The sequence below is a fragment of the Phoenix dactylifera genome, chromosome 16 (genome assembly GCF_051530095.1).
Source record: "Phoenix dactylifera cultivar Ajwa chromosome 16, Ajwa_hap1_PhDact_Kaust_v1.1, whole genome shotgun sequence".
NCBI lineage: Eukaryota > Viridiplantae > Streptophyta > Magnoliopsida > Arecales > Arecaceae > Phoenix > Phoenix dactylifera.
In genome coordinates, this window is record NC_143205.1 from 23,999,376 (window position 1) to 24,015,960 (window position 16,585).

Below are 16,585 nucleotides of genomic sequence, written 5' to 3' on the forward strand. Positions count from 1 at the left end.
ACGCCATCTAACGTCATTAAAAAATAATAATTTTAAATTAAAATGATTAAAATATTCTTAATGGGTAGATGTGTAAAAGAAAATATTTATAAGACGATCGTGATATAAAGCAAAAAAAATAATTTCAAAATTTTGCTTTATTTTTAATTAAAATGTATGGTTTTTATTAATAGGAGAACTATTATATTAGGGGCATTTGTAAAAAATAGTATTTTATAAAGGTACAAAAATAAACATAAAAAGAGGGTATTCACGTAAATTTGAATTTTAGGTATTCATGTAAAAAATCTAAAAAAATTTTACAAAAAAATATATAAAAATTGAGTGAGGCTAGCGTGCATTTGAATATTCAAAATATATTTTTTTGAAAATAAAAATCGATACCATTTATAGTATATAAAATATCTACAGATAAATATTATGTAATTTTGATATTTTTACTTATACATCTAATCAATGAATTTTTTTTTATTTTAACAGTATATTATTGTATCTCCATTCGATTTATAGTATATACGTATCCAAATTAGCTGAATTTGATGATCAATAATTTATTTTATAAATTATGTAGCGTATAATATATTTTAGCTCAATAACTATATTGCTACCATTCATTTTTCTTATACTCACTTAATGCACAAGCAACGTACCTCTAAAATAAATTATTTTTAATCTCTAAGCATTTTATACATCAAAGATTATTATCAAAAGTGCTGATTTCCATTTTAAAAAGTGCATCAATGATTTCTACTAGATAGGTATTTGGGTTAAAATACATACAAGCGCATCCTAGCCTAGCTTTACAAAAATCATTTAGATTTCACTCTTCTTTAATAATTTATTTTATTTTTCAAACTTATACAGCTTTTGCTATAATATTTATATACTTCATAACATAACCATTACAATGTTTTCATATGGGTAATATTTTACGAGAAAGTTCATATAGCAGTTATTTCTTAATAGCTATCTATGTGATAAGTTTATATAGAATTTATTTCTTAATGGCTATTTATATGTGCTGTATAAGTAATGCTATTCATTGCAAGAATGGGAGTGAAGTGCTATTATTAATAAATTATTAAGCTGCCTTTTTTTTTGAAAAGAAGTCTGGGAGTAAAGTGCACCTCTTGATGGAATTCCAACGCGACTAGAAGCCATAGAAAAATAATTAAAAAATATATATAAAAAATTCTTTTGTTAAGGAAAGAAATAAAAAATTTTATGGGCGTTGGACGAGGATGCCCTCAAGCCAACCTTGATGTCAACATCTATCCATTTGCGAAAACCTATGACCATCACGATGTTGCTTGTAGCAAGGAGAACACAAATTATTTATGGGTAGAAACTCTAGATTAAGAATCTATTTAATTGTCCAACCATAGACTCCGGCTTTGGGTTTTCCTCACCATCCTCTGCAAATCTAAATTCAATTTGCTTCTTCCTCCATCTCTATCTACATATCTCTAGTTCTACAATAAGATTCAAGTTCTCACTATGCCTGGTTCTTATTTTTTAATCAAGATTTAATGTTACGTACTTTTAATTTGTTTCCTTGATCAATACATCTCCCTTTTTTTTTGTCAATAATGATTTTTTTTAATTTTGATGGATGTTCATTTTTTATGTTACACAATGCATTTGTCGTGGTAAGATTAGTAAACTTTTTTTTTTTTAATATTGAATGTATACTAGAAGTATATGATCTATCCGACCTATAAAAAAACTATTTTTATATATTTTATATTATTGAGTTTAGTTATTATTAATTTTGAACATTGCTATTATATATATAGTTTAACAAGTTTAAAGGTTGATGTGATGCTTAGTGTAATTTTTTATTTACTGTAAAAAAGGAGGGGCTGTGAAAAGGGTCTTATTTTTCTGAACCAATTCTATTTAACATCCACTTATAATAACATCATATGATATTTATTTTTTTTATTTTTGTGTGACTTCTAAACTAGATGTAAGCTATTTACAATAAAGTTACGAAGTTAATGTAATTTATGAATATATTGAAAAGGGCTCATTATGATTTAATTTTATTTTATTTAAATTCATCGCCATGCATTCTGAAGCCTTTTGAAGTTTGTGTGTGCTTGACTCATTCATTGTTATTGTACATTACAATTTGTAGGCATTTTATCAATTAAAATCTACTTTGGTTTATGTAAAATAATATTTTGGTTTACTAGTAAAAAATGGTCAGAAAAAAAAAAACCTACCACGAAAATATGTAAAGAAAGTCGGTATATAAAAATTATACACGGGAATATTTGTAAAATGCCCTTTATCTTGTGGTTCATCGGCAATTATTTGCATTGCCGGGGTTATTCTGAAACACGAAAGACGCCGAGGGAGGGGTAGTTCTATATACACCCCCCCTATTGCTCAGGACACCCCCCCCCAAAAACCAAAAATAAAATACCCAAACTAACCTTTAGTGTAATTACCATATTGCCCTTGAAATTTTCTCATACACCCCCCTTCCTCCTCCTCCGTTTCGTTTTGAAAAGAAAAAAAAACCCCCCCTCAAACCCCCCGATCCATTTACATCGTTTAGGCGATCTTTGAAGGAGATTTAAGCCCCATTCGAAGCATGGACAAGCAACTAGTGATTTGGGACGAAGAATCGGCCGCAAAGGTACGTGTTCCACCTTGTTTCGAAATTTTTTTTTTTTCACGGTTCGTGCTCCGTTCGGCACTGGATCGCCGAACAAAAGGCTTCTGTTCGGCTGAACAGTGCCGAACAGAAGCCTTCTGTTCGGCAACCCTCAACCGAACAGATCTGTTCGGCTGCACAGTGCCGAACAGAAGGCTTCTGTCCGGCACTGTTCAGCCGAACAGAAGCCTTTTGTTCGGCGATCCAGTGCCGAACGGAGCACGAACCGTGAAAAAAAAAAATTTCGGGAGAAGCCGGCGAGGTGGTTCCGGGAGAAGCCGGCGAGGTGGTCGGAGATCTGGAGAATGCCGGCGACGAGAGGGAGAAGGGGGAAGGGGGGGTTTTGGGCGTTGGCGAGGTGTTTTGGAGGGGAAGAGCGGGGTGTGGGGGGGGTTGGGGGGTGTAGAGAGCAATTTAGGTGAGGGGGTGGGGAGGGTGGGGGGTAATTTAGGAATTTTTAATTTTTTAGGGGTGTCCTTAGCAAATGGGGGGGTGTAGAGAGTATTTAATTTTTTTTTAATTTTTGGGGGTGTCCTGAGCAATAGGGGGGGTGTATATAGAACCACCCCCGAGGGAGTCATTCGTGGGTAGTTCTATATACACCCCCCCTATTGCTCAGGACACCCCCCAAAAACCAAAAAAAAATACCCAAACTAACCTTTAGTGTAATTACCATATTGCCCTTGAAATTTTCTCAGTACACCCCCCTTCCTCCTCCTCCGTTTCGTTTTGAAAAGAAAAAAAAAAACCCCCTCAAACCCCCCTTAAACCCCTCGATTCATTTACATCGTTTAGGCGATCTTTGAAGGAGATTTAAGCCCCATTCGAAGCATGGACAAACAACTAGTGATTTGGGACGAAGAATCGGCCGCAAAGGTACGTGTTCCACCTTGTTTCGAAATTTTTTTTTTTCCGGTTCGTGCTCCGTTTGGCACTGGATCGCCGAACAAAAGGCTTCTGTTCGGCTGAACAGTGCCGAACAGAAGCCTTCTGTTCGGCTGAACAGTGCCGAACAGAAGCCTTCTGTTCGGCAACCCTCAACCGAACAGATCTGTTCGGCTGCACAGTACCGAACAGAAGGCTTCTGTCCGGCACTGTTCAGCCGAACAGAAGCCTTTTGTTCGGCGATCCAGTGCCGAACGGAGCACGAACCGTGAAAAAAAAAAATTCGGGAGAAGCCGGCGAGGTGGTTCCGGGAGAAGCCGGCGAGGTGGTCGGAGATCGGGAGAATGCCGGCGACGAGAGGGAGAAGGGGGAACGGGGGGGTTTTGGGCGTTGGCGAGGTGTTTTGGAGGGGAAGAGCAGGGTGGGGGGGGGGTTTGGGGGGTGTAGAGAGCAATTTAGGTGAGGGGGTGGGGAGGGTGGGAGGTAATTTAGGAATTTTTAATTTTTTAGGGGTGTCCTTAGCAAATGGGGGGGGGTGTAGAGAGTATTTAATTTTTTTTTAATTTTTTGGGGGTGTCCTGAGCAATACGGGGGGTGTATATAGAACCACCCGTCGTTCGTGTACCTCCACACCTGGACTCTATAAATATCTTCTCGCCCCATCGTCTAGGTCGTCTCTTCTGCCGCAATCTCCTCCTCGCGTCCTTCTAGAAAGTTCTTCAGCTCCACGCCGCTCCGCACCAATGGCGAAGGATCCCGTTCGAGTTCTCGTCACCGGCGCCGCAGGTCGGTGACATCTCTCTCTTCCTCCGATCTCCCACTAGGATCCACTTCGATCGGATCCAATCGGATCTCGGATCTGGCCATTTTTACCATCTCCATCGTGACGCTTAGAAGCGATCTCGTGAAGTCAAATGGGTGGATCAGCTGATTATCCGCTTCAAATATTTGTTGTTTTTGTTTTTAGGCATCTCTATTTACTGATCCGATGAGACCAGAGATCGAACAAGTTAAATGAGATGATATCCGGTGGTGGTTGCTTTGATGTATTAACTGGGTTTCGTTTCTCTCTGTTTTATTTGTTCTGACACTGGGAGTTCTATATCTCTGGACTGTCGTTTTTTTTTTAAGCTTATGTTATTTGAGATGCAGGCGATTTCATTGGAAGTCTAGATCTTGTCAAAATCTCGCATTTTCGTTTGTCTGGTGTTGCTTTCTAGTTTGTAGCTAACTCGAAATGACATCACAGGTAGATCTGCATGGTTATTGTCGGCGAATAGACCGAAAGCAGTTAGCTTACCTGGTTGGTACCCTCTTCCCCATACGAGAGGTCCCGGGTTCAATCCTTGGTGGTGGCAAAGTAACCAAACCATGTTGCTCCAAAAACGAAAGGAAAAGCGAAAAAATGCTGAACCTAAATAGCCGAGACAGGATCGGATGGTTATGGCTGAGATCAAGTGCCATATTTCATTACGATGTTAGCATGTTTTTAACTGGATTTCCCCCCCATTAAATGATAGACTGAGCTGCTTCTTCCGTTGCATTATGCTTATTTTGTTTCAATTTTAGTTTTTCATGAAGTATTTTCTTTTCATTTATTTTTTCTCCAGCTTCTCGGAAGCCTGAAAGGTTGGCCAGGGTTTTGACGAGAATTTTATTTTATTCCCCTGTGAGTCAGTTTACAATAGCATTGGAAATAGCCGGTTTATCTTAGTGTGGTCTGTATAGGATCCGGAAATATAATTTCAGACCATCATGGCTGCTGGGTTGGTCATTGTGTGGCTAGATTGAAGCTAAATCCATATATTTGGTTGTGGATTGTGATACATTGGGAAATTTTGGGTATTGTCTCTATGGCATCTTCTCTATTTGGTGTCCTTTCATTAAATCAACAGAAAATTATTTATTTTAATACATGCTAAAGCTTGCCTCAATCAAATTAATATGCAGTTAACTATGTATTCTCTTAAGACATGATATATTTCTGCTGTCTAATGATATGTCAGGACTTACCAGCTCTGGCAAACTAATACAAGTTCTTATTGCTATTGGAGCTGGGTTGTGTTGCATAATGGGTCATCTATATCTGACCCAGTGTTAGGACATATAATACATTTGGGCACAGCCCAACCTCAAAGCCCTCAAAACGACCTTGGTCAAGGTGGATTCAGTTTTGATTGATTTTTTTTTTGGGGGGTTAAAATTTGGGATGGTCAGAATAAGCTTTCGAATTTGCAGCAGAAAATGCAGCGGACAAACCACACGTGGATTTTTTTTGTCTTCCTTTTCTTTGAGGTTATGCCTAATTTGTCCTCTTCAGGTTGTTCAAAATCTTCCTGGTCATGCTCTTTTGTTCCCCCGGTCTCTCTAACTCGGTCTCTCTAACTCTTGAAGGTTTTCGGTCAGAGTCTTTTTGTTCGTTGGTTTCTAGATTAAAGACATTCTTACAAGATCTGCAGATTCCTGGATAGCTGTTCAGACATTATTCTTTGAATCTTGAGTCTTCGCTGGAGATAACATGTCCCCTCCCCCTTTTTTCCCATCTGCATGTTTTCATTTTGTCATTTTCACGTTTCCTCTTTGTGTTTTTGTTTTATTAGCCCTCCCATTATCTTGCTGATACCTATTCTCATTACGCTATTTCTCGATGATATCCCTTTTTAGGATTGTTTAATTTTTCTAACTTGAGAAATTTGTAATATGTTAAATTTCTGAGATCATCTGAATTGTTATGATGCATTTGATATGTTATGTGTAGTATTGATTTGTCTTTATTTGTGGGTTCACGACATGCCTCATCATACCTTTGGGAAAATGGTATTGTTACCTGCTATCTGCTGTTTTCTGTTGAAGATCAAGATAATTTATAATAGGTTATTAAACAAGATTGTTGTTTATGAAGTGAGAAAATCCTGGGCATTTTTTTCATCTTTTTTAGCTGTAAGCTTATAATGTATACATACAGATAGGAGCTGGCTGAATGTCTTTTTGAGTAAAATAGACAAATTTGGATATAAGTTTCAATTATCGAATAAGAAAGCAGACCAGCTGACAATCGGAATCAGCTTTTCTTGCCAAACATATGTCATATGAAGCTGCCTTTCATCCCATTAGACAAATTTTCTTGCTTTCTTCATTCACATAATTTCTTTATTAAGTCAGGCTGCATGTTTAACATTAATACCAAATAAGAACACAAACATGCACAACAAAAACTTCTGTTCCTCAGAAATAGGAGAAGTCAGATTCTCGGATGATCATTCTCTGTTTGTGAACTGTGGGAAAGTCTGTTGATTCTCTTTCATTAACATTTTGAGTCGTGATGTATTTTGTTAAAACTGTTGTGTTTGCAGGACAAATTGGATATGCACTTGTACCTATGATTGCACGGGGTGTAATGCTGGGACCAGACCAGCCTGTTATCTTGCACATGCTTGACATTCCACCTGCTGCAGAAGCTCTAAATGGAGTTAAGATGGAGCTGGTTGATGCTGCATTTCCTCTTCTGAAAGGTAATATCTTTCAAAGCTAAGTATACAATCCAATGTTATTAGCTATCTTCTCCTTCACTTTCTCTATCAATTATCAGCTTAAAGTACATTACAATCTCAAATGATATATTAGGTGTTGTTGCCACAACGGATGTTGTTGAGGCATGCACTGGGGTCAATATAGCTGTCATGGTTGGTGGTTTCCCAAGGAAAGAGGGCATGGAAAGGAAAGATGTGATGTCAAAGAATGTCTCCATCTACAAGTCTCAGGCCTCTGCCCTTAAAAATCATGCAGCTGCAAACTGTAAGGTATGCAACATTGGGGGTGCAGTATGTGTTTTGTTTTTAATAATTTTTTTATGCCACAATTAAGTGATTGTCTTTTTTGTTGAGAGTTCTATTGATGATTCGGTGCCCCAGTTTTATTGTCCTCTCTGCGTACGTTCTTTTAATTTTAAGGATCTAGATCCTTACTCTACGTACTTTCATTCAACAATCAATCATGCTTATCTGCAGGTGTTGGTAGTAGCGAACCCAGCAAACACCAATGCCCTAATTTTGAAAGAGTTTGCCCCATCCATTCCTGTGAAAAACATAACTTGCTTGACACGGCTAGATCACAACAGGGCACTAGGTCAGATATCTGAGCGACTAAGCATTCAAGTCAGTGATGTAAAGAATGTCATTATATGGGGAAATCATTCATCCACTCAGTACCCTGATGTCAATCATGCAACTGTGAAAACACAAGGTGGAGAGACACCTGTTCGTCAACTTGTTGCTGATGATGATTGGTATAAATACGGATCCAAAAGTTCCATCACTATTTGCATATGTTTCATATGTGGTAACACAATCTAATTGCATAACTCTGATCTTCATAGGCTGAACGGAGAATTCATCACCACCGTCCAACAACGTGGTGCTGCAATTATCAAGGCACGAAAGCTTTCAAGCGCGCTTTCTGCTGCAAGTGCTGCTTGTGATCACATACGTGATTGGGTCCTTGGGACTGCTGAGGTAAAAATCTTCATTGCGGATTCATGTGGCTTTTACATGGCGATTTTTGCTTAAAAAATGTCAGAAACTTTCTGTTATAGGGAACTTGGGTTTCCATGGGTGTTTACTCTGATGGCTCCTATGGTGTGCCTGCTGGGCTCATTTATTCTTTCCCAGTTACGTGTCGTGACGGCGAGTGGAACATAGTCCAAGGTATGTCTATTTGTTCTGTGGTAGTTCTCTTGGTACAACTTGTGAGGAAAGCTGCAACTACATATGTGAGGAAAAGAAAATTTTAGCCACTAATATGAGTTTTCTACTCAGGACTTCCAATTGATGATTTCTCAAGGAAGAAATTGGATGCGACAGCTCAGGAACTGACAGAGGAGAAGGCTCTTGCATATTCATGCCTTTCTTAGGTTACCTCATCTTAATAAGGGTTTCTGTTGTTGGAGTGGTAACTGCCTTTATGATTTCTGAATAAATTAATTTGCTCCTGTATGAACTTTGATGTAGGTGTTGTTTCTCTCGATGTTGCAATTTTCCTGGGGGTAGTGGTGTTACATCAGTGGTCTTTAGATCAGATGTTTGTTTTCTTGCTTTTTTGTTGAAAAACCATAAATGAAAATGAAGACAATGGAAACATTGAGAAGCAAAATTATCCTATTTGACTTTACTTTTGTTATTACGTTGACCAGCCTGTTTTTACCAGTTCATCATAACCGGTGGCGTGGGTGTGGGGATAAAAATGAAGGCATAACAGTTACTTTAATTGCTGTTTTATATCTGATTTTGGTTTGTGCAAGCAATTAATCGATGGAACAAATTCTCTGTGCTGTATAGCCCTCACTCAAAGCTAGATGTATTTTGAGGAATTTACTAACACATCTCTTCCCCCAAGAAATTCTTTGTTGTCCCGTCAGTTGCTTCTTATGAGTGATAGCATCCCAGGAGGTCAAGCTGCGTTCTGATCTTGTATGGAACCAAAACAACCTGATATGGACTTCTTCTTGTGCGTGTGGAACCTGATATGGATTTTTATGCACGCATGTTTTTTCCTCTCTTCATTGGGTACTGGTTTTATGAGCTTTAATCTTTCAACTCACGGGAGTGGTGAGTCTAAGAATCAAGTGATTGCCTTCTGTTCTGAATTCCATCTCATTTTATACTTGAAGAATGCTTGATAAATAACTAAACGACTATTTGGCCATCGATGGCCACCGAAGATTCAGGGAAAAATTGTTCTGCTGATGAGATCGGGGCTGAGAACTTCCCTGCCAAAGCGTTGGTGGGCTGGGTCTCGATTGGCTGCTCTTAATCACACCCGGAAATCGAATCATCTCAGACGACCTGGTACTAAAGAAACTGACCTGATAAGCAAGGATTCGTTTCCTTTTGGTCGATCACGCTTTATTTTTATTGTTTATTACTGCTCCCAGGCGGACAAGACGTTCAAATAGCAAATATCAGTGATCGTATGAATGCTGGTAGGGGTGCATTCGGTTAGCAGTGTGTCGTGGAAGGCCTGAACATGTCCTCCTCTTAACCTGGCCGAGGTTCTACTCAAGTCTTCAGGATCAGCTTGTTAATGGATGAGCCCAAGCTGTTCTTGGTCATATGGTTTATATCCTCTCTTTTTTTTTGCTAAAAAAAAGGGGTAGGGGGAGGAAGGGACCAGCCCACCCCGCGTAGCAGCCCCGACTGCCCCTCTCCTGCGGGTAGATACCGTTTTACTCATACCCTCCCAACCCGAAGGTGAGTACGTCACACTTGGCACCACCCAGGTACAGGTGGAAGGAAAGCATAACTATCAACAAGCCGTCCGGGCTTGGGGCATTCGATTTCCGCATTTAATCGACGCCCGTGCGTTTCGAACTCGGACAACTTGGCCGAAATTATTGCCCCCTTACCACCAGGCTACCACCTTGGTGGCTATCCTCTTCAGGTCTCACTTCCATCACAAACATGAACTTTGTTCATGGGAGTCAAAACTTGAAGGACACTTGTGGTTCGCAGGAAAAGAAGTGAAAAAGGGGTGGTCAACAGAAAAATAAAAAAAATATTTCTTACTCTGGTTGGAGTTTTCAAAAAAGAGAGATAGAAAAGTAGCATTCCAATAGGAATAAAATTTTTATGTTTTATGAAAAAGAAAAACCCATATAAGGCATAGCCGGTTGGAAATTGGAATTTTTTTTTTTCAAAAGTATCATTAAGTCATCAAAATCTATGGGTAAAAATTTTCTTTTTATTAAGAGTATGATAGATATTTCATACAATTTTTTTCGAAAAGTAGATTCTTAACCAAATATGAGCCCCTCTAGAATGTGTTATTTTCTAATGATCAACCAAACACGCTAAGACTATTTTTTTTAGGATCATATTCTCAGAATATTTCAATAAGAAAAATTTTTTTCTGTGAATCAAATAAGTCTAAAAATTTTAAATGCATGTACGATAGAGTTCGACTATTCCATGTAGGTCACTTCTGCTGCAATCACTCTGTCAAAATTCTACTAGACCCAGCCCACAGATCACCAACCAGCCTGTCTTATTCTTGGCACATCTCGTGTTAGAGTACCCCACTCCAGTGCTATCGTACCCTACAGCTGCAGCTGGGATGGCGACAATGATTGTAGTTTCCTCTCTGGACTAATCACTGGAATTAACTGGCTTTGACTAACATTACAAATTTATTCATACAATTTCTTATGAAAGAGTTCTGGCACTTTAACTTCGCCTAGCCAATTTCCAAATCAGAAGCCGCCGTGCTGGTTCTAATTGAATACCATCCATCAACAAAAAGAACCAGGGTTGTGTCTCGAGAGAGACCACAAATTGGCCACTACGTCTGCACGAAAACTCCGTGGAAAACATCAAGTACTCCTTTGATTTAGTGGCGCTTTTGCTTTCAGCCATCTGTTTCCTTGAACGCTCGGTCGATGACTGCATACATTTCATATGCTTCGTGAAGGTGCTGGTCTTGGAGTTCAGGATGTATTCCTTTTGTGAGATCATCCCAACTATATCAGTGTCAATCAGAGAGAAGAGGGGGAGGAGATGCAAACTATTAAAGAAATGAAGAAATGAGCTCAACTGCAAACAATGACCAGAGGAGCATGACTGGTGAAGAAGTGACTTCTCATGTTTTGTGCAGCCGTGTTCACGTCTCAGCTGCGAATAATGTCAGTTATTAAATATTATAAATAGAACTACTAAAGAAAAATGGAGTGTAGTGCTTTGTAGCTCAACCCACTACCCTGTGGTGGAGACAGCGACATGTTTGAAATGGAAGGGTAAGCCTGTGTTTTTGTTTCGCTCATGCAACAATATGGCTTCACGTTTACAGAAAAACACACAGAAAAAAGGGGTTTCATATTAGGCGTAGAATGCATCAGCAATATGTAACTTTCCTTTCTCGAACTTTGAAACTCCTACCTTTATAATATTGGGAAAGTCATCGGATTTCTTGCCTTCATAGGCCCTATATGCTGCGAACAATCGAGGGTATGTTGAGCTAGAGGCTAGAGCCTCTTCGGCATTCTTCTCATAAAACTAGAACATCTTGAGATACCGAAAAGCCTTTCCTTTTGTCGAGCAGCCACAAAACCCATACCAATCGGATGGCGTCCCACTAGGAGTTAATTAAAGGTGGAATACCTCGAAAAGTTTTTCCCATCTTCAACTGGGTTGGCACTATTGCATCAGGTTAGGCGCTGTAATTACTTGGAAACTTTTTGAACGAAGAGGACATTTTGGAGTGGAAAGATTTGGATCGGAAACTTGCAAAAGCACCGCACATAGTGGAATTCAGCACAGGGCCACACGCTTCCTTTTACTCTTCAAATATCTCGGATAATTACTAAATAGATATGGTGCATATCCACGACCGCGAAAGTTCTACAAAAGCTTCCATTTTGCAACATGTCCAACCAGGGACTAAAGAGGATCCCAACTCACATTAATCCAACAGCTACCTAAGTTGAATTCCATCTTTGTCAAATAACCATGAAGTTCACTAAATTTGAAAAAATAAAATAAACTAAAATAAAAGCCATAACCTTCGACGTAATATACTAGGAAGTTTATTTACCGGTCGCATGAGATTATCTTTTTGCCATTATTTTTTAGAAATTTGAAACTAGATTCTAAAATTAAAATTCGAAAACCATCCCCTTTATTTTATGTTTTTTTTACAATTATTAATACAAAGCATGACCGCACGATGATGTCATGCTTTCCTCACAAAGATTTGGCTGGTTGACAAATGAAGGAGTTATGGCCTCTCTTTGTCAAAAAAAGTTAGCTAATCTCGAATTAAATGAGTGGCAGACCTTGACTCAAATGAAAATTAAAGTTAGCTGTCCGATTCCATATCATAGTAAATTGAGGACTTCCATGTAGCATTTAGAGGCTCTCTCTTCAAGGAGGCTATTTTGTAGTTCGATAATGAACAATCTCAAGTTCTCTATCAAAGAAATTATATTAGACGAACACGAGTTACATTCAAACTGTGATGTACTCTAATCATTATTTTATTATATAAAATTAATTTTAGCTATAACCAGGGCAAGCAATGGACTCCCAACAATGAGCCTATCTTGATTGTGAAAAAAACGGATGCCCATAATGCATTAGCAAACAGCGTATGCATACACATCTATGTGATGAAATCTCATACAATCAGAATAAGATTCTGTAAGATCATACAAATGTCTCTCTCTCAAAGGAAAAGCTTCTTTTACATTGTTAGTCTCTACCCCATCTAATCTCCAGAGGCTACTTTTACAATCTTGTAGTCTACCTATCACTTCTCCTGCTTGGGTATATGACTAGAGAGTGTTTGCAAATTTCTTCTAGCCCCAAATCTCCCATCATGCAAAAAGTACAAAAGAAAATGTTAATTTCGTTTCTCTTTTATATATATATATATATATATATATATATATATATATATATAAAAAACAGAAAATCATTATAATATGGGCTGCAAAGGCCCTCCTGTCTCCCTCTCATGCTTGCCAGATCTCAGGCAATTCCTGAAAATCTCCTGCTTCCATTAAGAGCTTCAACCAAAAATTCATGTCATCATCATTGTAATTGGACGGACTGAACGTGGAGAAGGCATCACTAAGAGAATTAGGAGGAGGACCGGCTATCATGTTGTAATCCATGGGCGCGTCACAGTTCTCAATTGATAATGCCTCCGACCAGAAACTGTCGTCCATTTCCGGGAGTTCAGCCGAAGAATCCGTGCACTCTTCTTTGATGCCGATTTCTCCTATGATGGCGGATGAATTGGTGGTGGCTGAGGAGGAGATGTCGCTGCAAGACTGCGATGGGGATGGGGACACGGGCACAGGGCTCGGCTTTCCTGGCTTCCCGTCGGGCACCATGGCAATCGCTTGCAACTTGGCGGGTCCGAATTCCATCCCAGCCATGGCATCACCTTGGCCGGCCTTTCGCTTCCTGTTGGAATTTTGGACCAACTGGTTCGGACTCACTCGCTTCTTCAGGTGGGTGTGCCACACATTCTTGATCTCATTGTCTGTTCGTCCATGCAGCTGCGCTGCGATCGCAGACCATCTGGATGAAAGAAAGAAGGCAGGCAGGCACGCATATTAGTCTGCGATCAGATCAGGTGTTTCGACTGAAATTTTCGATCATATCGAATATTATATAAAAGAAATAATTCACGGCCATCAGCTCCGTATCTTGTATTTAGATTTGAGATTTGAAGTCCCAGCCCCGGAAATCATTTGGTACAAACAAAGTGGTTCCAGGATCTCGGTCGGTGTGACCGGCTGGCGGCTGGGAAGAGTACAACGGTAACTGAAGCCAAAGAATCTTTTGGAGGCCTTTGCTTGCCGTCTTATTGTTGAAGGAAGCGAACTTGTCAGGTTCTGTCTTCCGAGAGTGAGGAAAGAAGAGGGATTAAGGAGGTTGGGAGCAAAGGAAAAGTATGGAAAGGCGACGAGATTCCAAGAGAAAAGTTCCAACACAAATCTCCACCTCTTAGCCCGGTACCTCGAGCTCGATTCGAGAATGAATGAATTTCGGCTGGAGCTGGAACCAATTGGTTTTCCGACTTTTATTAATTTCTGTTTCTTTTTAATGAGCGACAAGGAGGAACAACCATTTCCTCCATGACGTTCGCACGACTCTGCAAAAATTTGCTTGTAGGAATCTGAAATGGACCGAGGCTTACCTATTTCCAAGCATTTCATGCAGGTTGATGATAATCTCTTCTTCTTCCTTGGTGAAGTTCCCTCGCTTAATGTCTGGTCGGAGGTAGTTCGTCCATCGGAGCCTGCAACTCTTCCCACACCTCAATAGACCTGAAGAGCAGAGGAGAGCAGCAACGTTAGACTGCTAATTATCGATTCCAATTACAAACATCAAACACTCAATTTCCGTGTCTTTTCTTCTCCCCCTCCCCCAAAAGAAAAAAAAAAGAGAAGAAGCTTAGATCCTTAGAATCTCTGTTCAAGATTATCTTTAAGCAAATTCAAACATTTTGGCTCTTTAATCCCTTTGATCCCTCTATTTACACATTTAACCGACCATATATTCCCTTTGTAACTGACCAGCTTGCCTGGGGAGAGCGCGCCAGTTGCCATGGCCGTATCTCTGGATGTAGGAGACCAGAATCCGGTCTTCTTCCGGAGTCCAGGGGCCCTTCTTCAGACCCATCTTCTCGCAGCATGGAGCTCTCACCATCTTTATGTGTCCTTGAGGAGTCTCACTCCAGCTCGTCTTCTTGCCTCCCACCACCTCTCTCTCGCTCGCTCCGATGCAAGCCCGCTGTAGACGACGCTGGGACACCCTAGGCTATTTATGTTAGGAATCCAAGGGACAATGTGGGGAAATTCACACGCCAGGAAATTCTCGGAAATGCCCACTCCATAATAATTTTCGTGGTCATTTACCCAACCAAACCTTTCTTTGATTTATAAAAGCATGCAACTTTGATGCAGACCGACACTTGAAAGTTCTGAGTGAGACGCGGTTTGCTTGCGGGTTCTCCAACCTGTAGTTTTACGGTACAAGTTATATCCTGCACCGTATGTATTATATGGTGTCCGTACTTGTAGGTCTAGGTCGATCATCAAGATCGAGAAGTGTTTGATGGATGGATCCAGTAGAAGCAAGCATCTTTGATTAGCCATATAGTGCATATGATATCTCATAGGATATAATTTCTTATGTCATGTTGCTTATAAATATTATTTTTCAACAAAAGTAAAATTACTGCCAACCATGACCACTAATTTCTATAGGTCCTACATATCGCACACGTATACCGATGCACTACTATAAAAACTAATAGGGGCGATAGGCTGCATGGTCGGCGCATGCACCATAGGCAATCCTCGACCATCATTTGCTCACAAGAGGCAAAAAAAAAAAAAAAAATCCCGTCACTCACATATGCAAGGATAGTATAATTTAATGCACTCAAAAATATTTCCTAAACCATTTATTTAAACAGCATATTTTGCGGTTAATATGGAGCATCTCTTCTGTACTTTTTATTTTTTCAATACTCTGTTGAATTTTATTTAACAAGAAATAGCTTTTTGTCGATTTTAGGGAGTCCGGTGACATCAAGCAGCGTCAACAATGGCTGCCAGCTAGGCTATCAGTCTTAATTGGAAAATTTTGACATGATGCGTGAGTGAAATGAATGCGAGCACAGCACAAGCTAGTATTGCACACCAGCTAGCTTAAATCAAGAACATGGGCATGATCAAGGACAGGGTCCATGTCGGTTTGATCCCAATCATGAAGGAAGATCTGCTTAATTTTCTTCTAAACCTTTCCGACGCTTCAGCAGTCCAACATTTTATGTTTAAAAGGCTGTCTTATCCTACGTTGCCATTGCTGTCCCACGATCCGCAAAAGCATGCTCTAAATGATAGTCTTTAACTTTACATCTAGCCCCAGAATCATGATTCAAAGTGCTGCCTAACTACTGGCTAGCAAGCCGCCTGCCTTGGTTAAGATTTTGGCGACCCTTGCAATGATATCATGCAATGGTCTGAATCATCCAATATCAGGGTGGATATTGGCAGGAGCGGTCCATGGAGGATGATGGAGTGGGAACACTGAAACGGGGCATGTACTTTGTATGTGTGAACTTGTGTGATGCAAAAGGTGGCAATATTTCAGACGGGGTCAACACGCCATTAAAAAAGATTATCCGAACCGCGTGTGCTGGTTATGTCAACTCATGGCCGGGTGGCCAGAAAAACGTGAGGTACGGCCGGCGAAAGAGGAGGTTTAGAGACCGCAAGCAGATGGAAACTGGTTCAAAGATGTGGACAATTTGTGTTCACACGCTGGATTTCGAGCAGCCGTCTGCATATCAATTTTTTTTGATGTGTCGAGAAGCACGAGTCAAAGAAAGAGGCCTATCGCATAGCTCTTCTTTTTTTCTTCTTTTTTTTTTTTTTTGCTGAAAAAAAAAGGAGAAGGGGGGAGGAAGGGACAAGCCCACCCCCGCGTAGCAGCCCCCACCCCGCCAGGAGAATGTTCGATGCGGGTA

At 39.9% G+C, this 16,585-nt stretch overlaps 2 protein-coding genes across 3 annotated transcripts; one reads left to right on the forward strand and one right to left on the reverse strand.

Moving 5' to 3' along the window:
- The first annotated feature begins 4,183 nt into the window (after positions 1-4,183).
- Positions 4,184-8,698, forward strand: LOC103718268 (malate dehydrogenase-like). Of its 2 annotated transcripts, none has more exons than XM_088712513.2 (8): positions 4,184-4,336; positions 6,904-7,062; positions 7,175-7,350; positions 7,558-7,835; positions 7,926-8,061; positions 8,142-8,253; positions 8,365-8,459; positions 8,557-8,698. In XM_088712513.2, the coding sequence occupies exons 1-7, from the start codon at positions 4,294-4,296 to the stop codon at positions 8,457-8,459; spliced, it is 999 nt and encodes a 332-aa protein (XP_088568639.2). In that variant the 5' UTR covers positions 4,184-4,293; the 3' UTR covers positions 8,557-8,698. The 2 variants fall into 2 exon arrangements, with proteins under 2 accessions (XP_088568639.2, XP_088568640.2); XM_088712514.2 differs by adding an exon at positions 4,800-5,027 and having other exon boundaries at positions 4,224-4,336; positions 8,365-8,698.
- Positions 8,699-12,973: 4,275 nt separating this feature from the next.
- Positions 12,974-14,858, reverse strand: LOC103718266 (transcription factor MYB30). The gene is made up of 3 exons (XM_008806997.6): positions 14,625-14,858; positions 14,246-14,375; positions 12,974-13,623 (listed from the first exon to the last, which is right to left on the reverse strand). The coding sequence occupies exons 1-3, from the start codon at positions 14,755-14,757 to the stop codon at positions 13,050-13,052; spliced, it is 837 nt and encodes a 278-aa protein (XP_008805219.1). The 5' UTR covers positions 14,758-14,858; the 3' UTR covers positions 12,974-13,049.
- Positions 14,859-16,585: the final 1,727 nt, after the last annotated feature.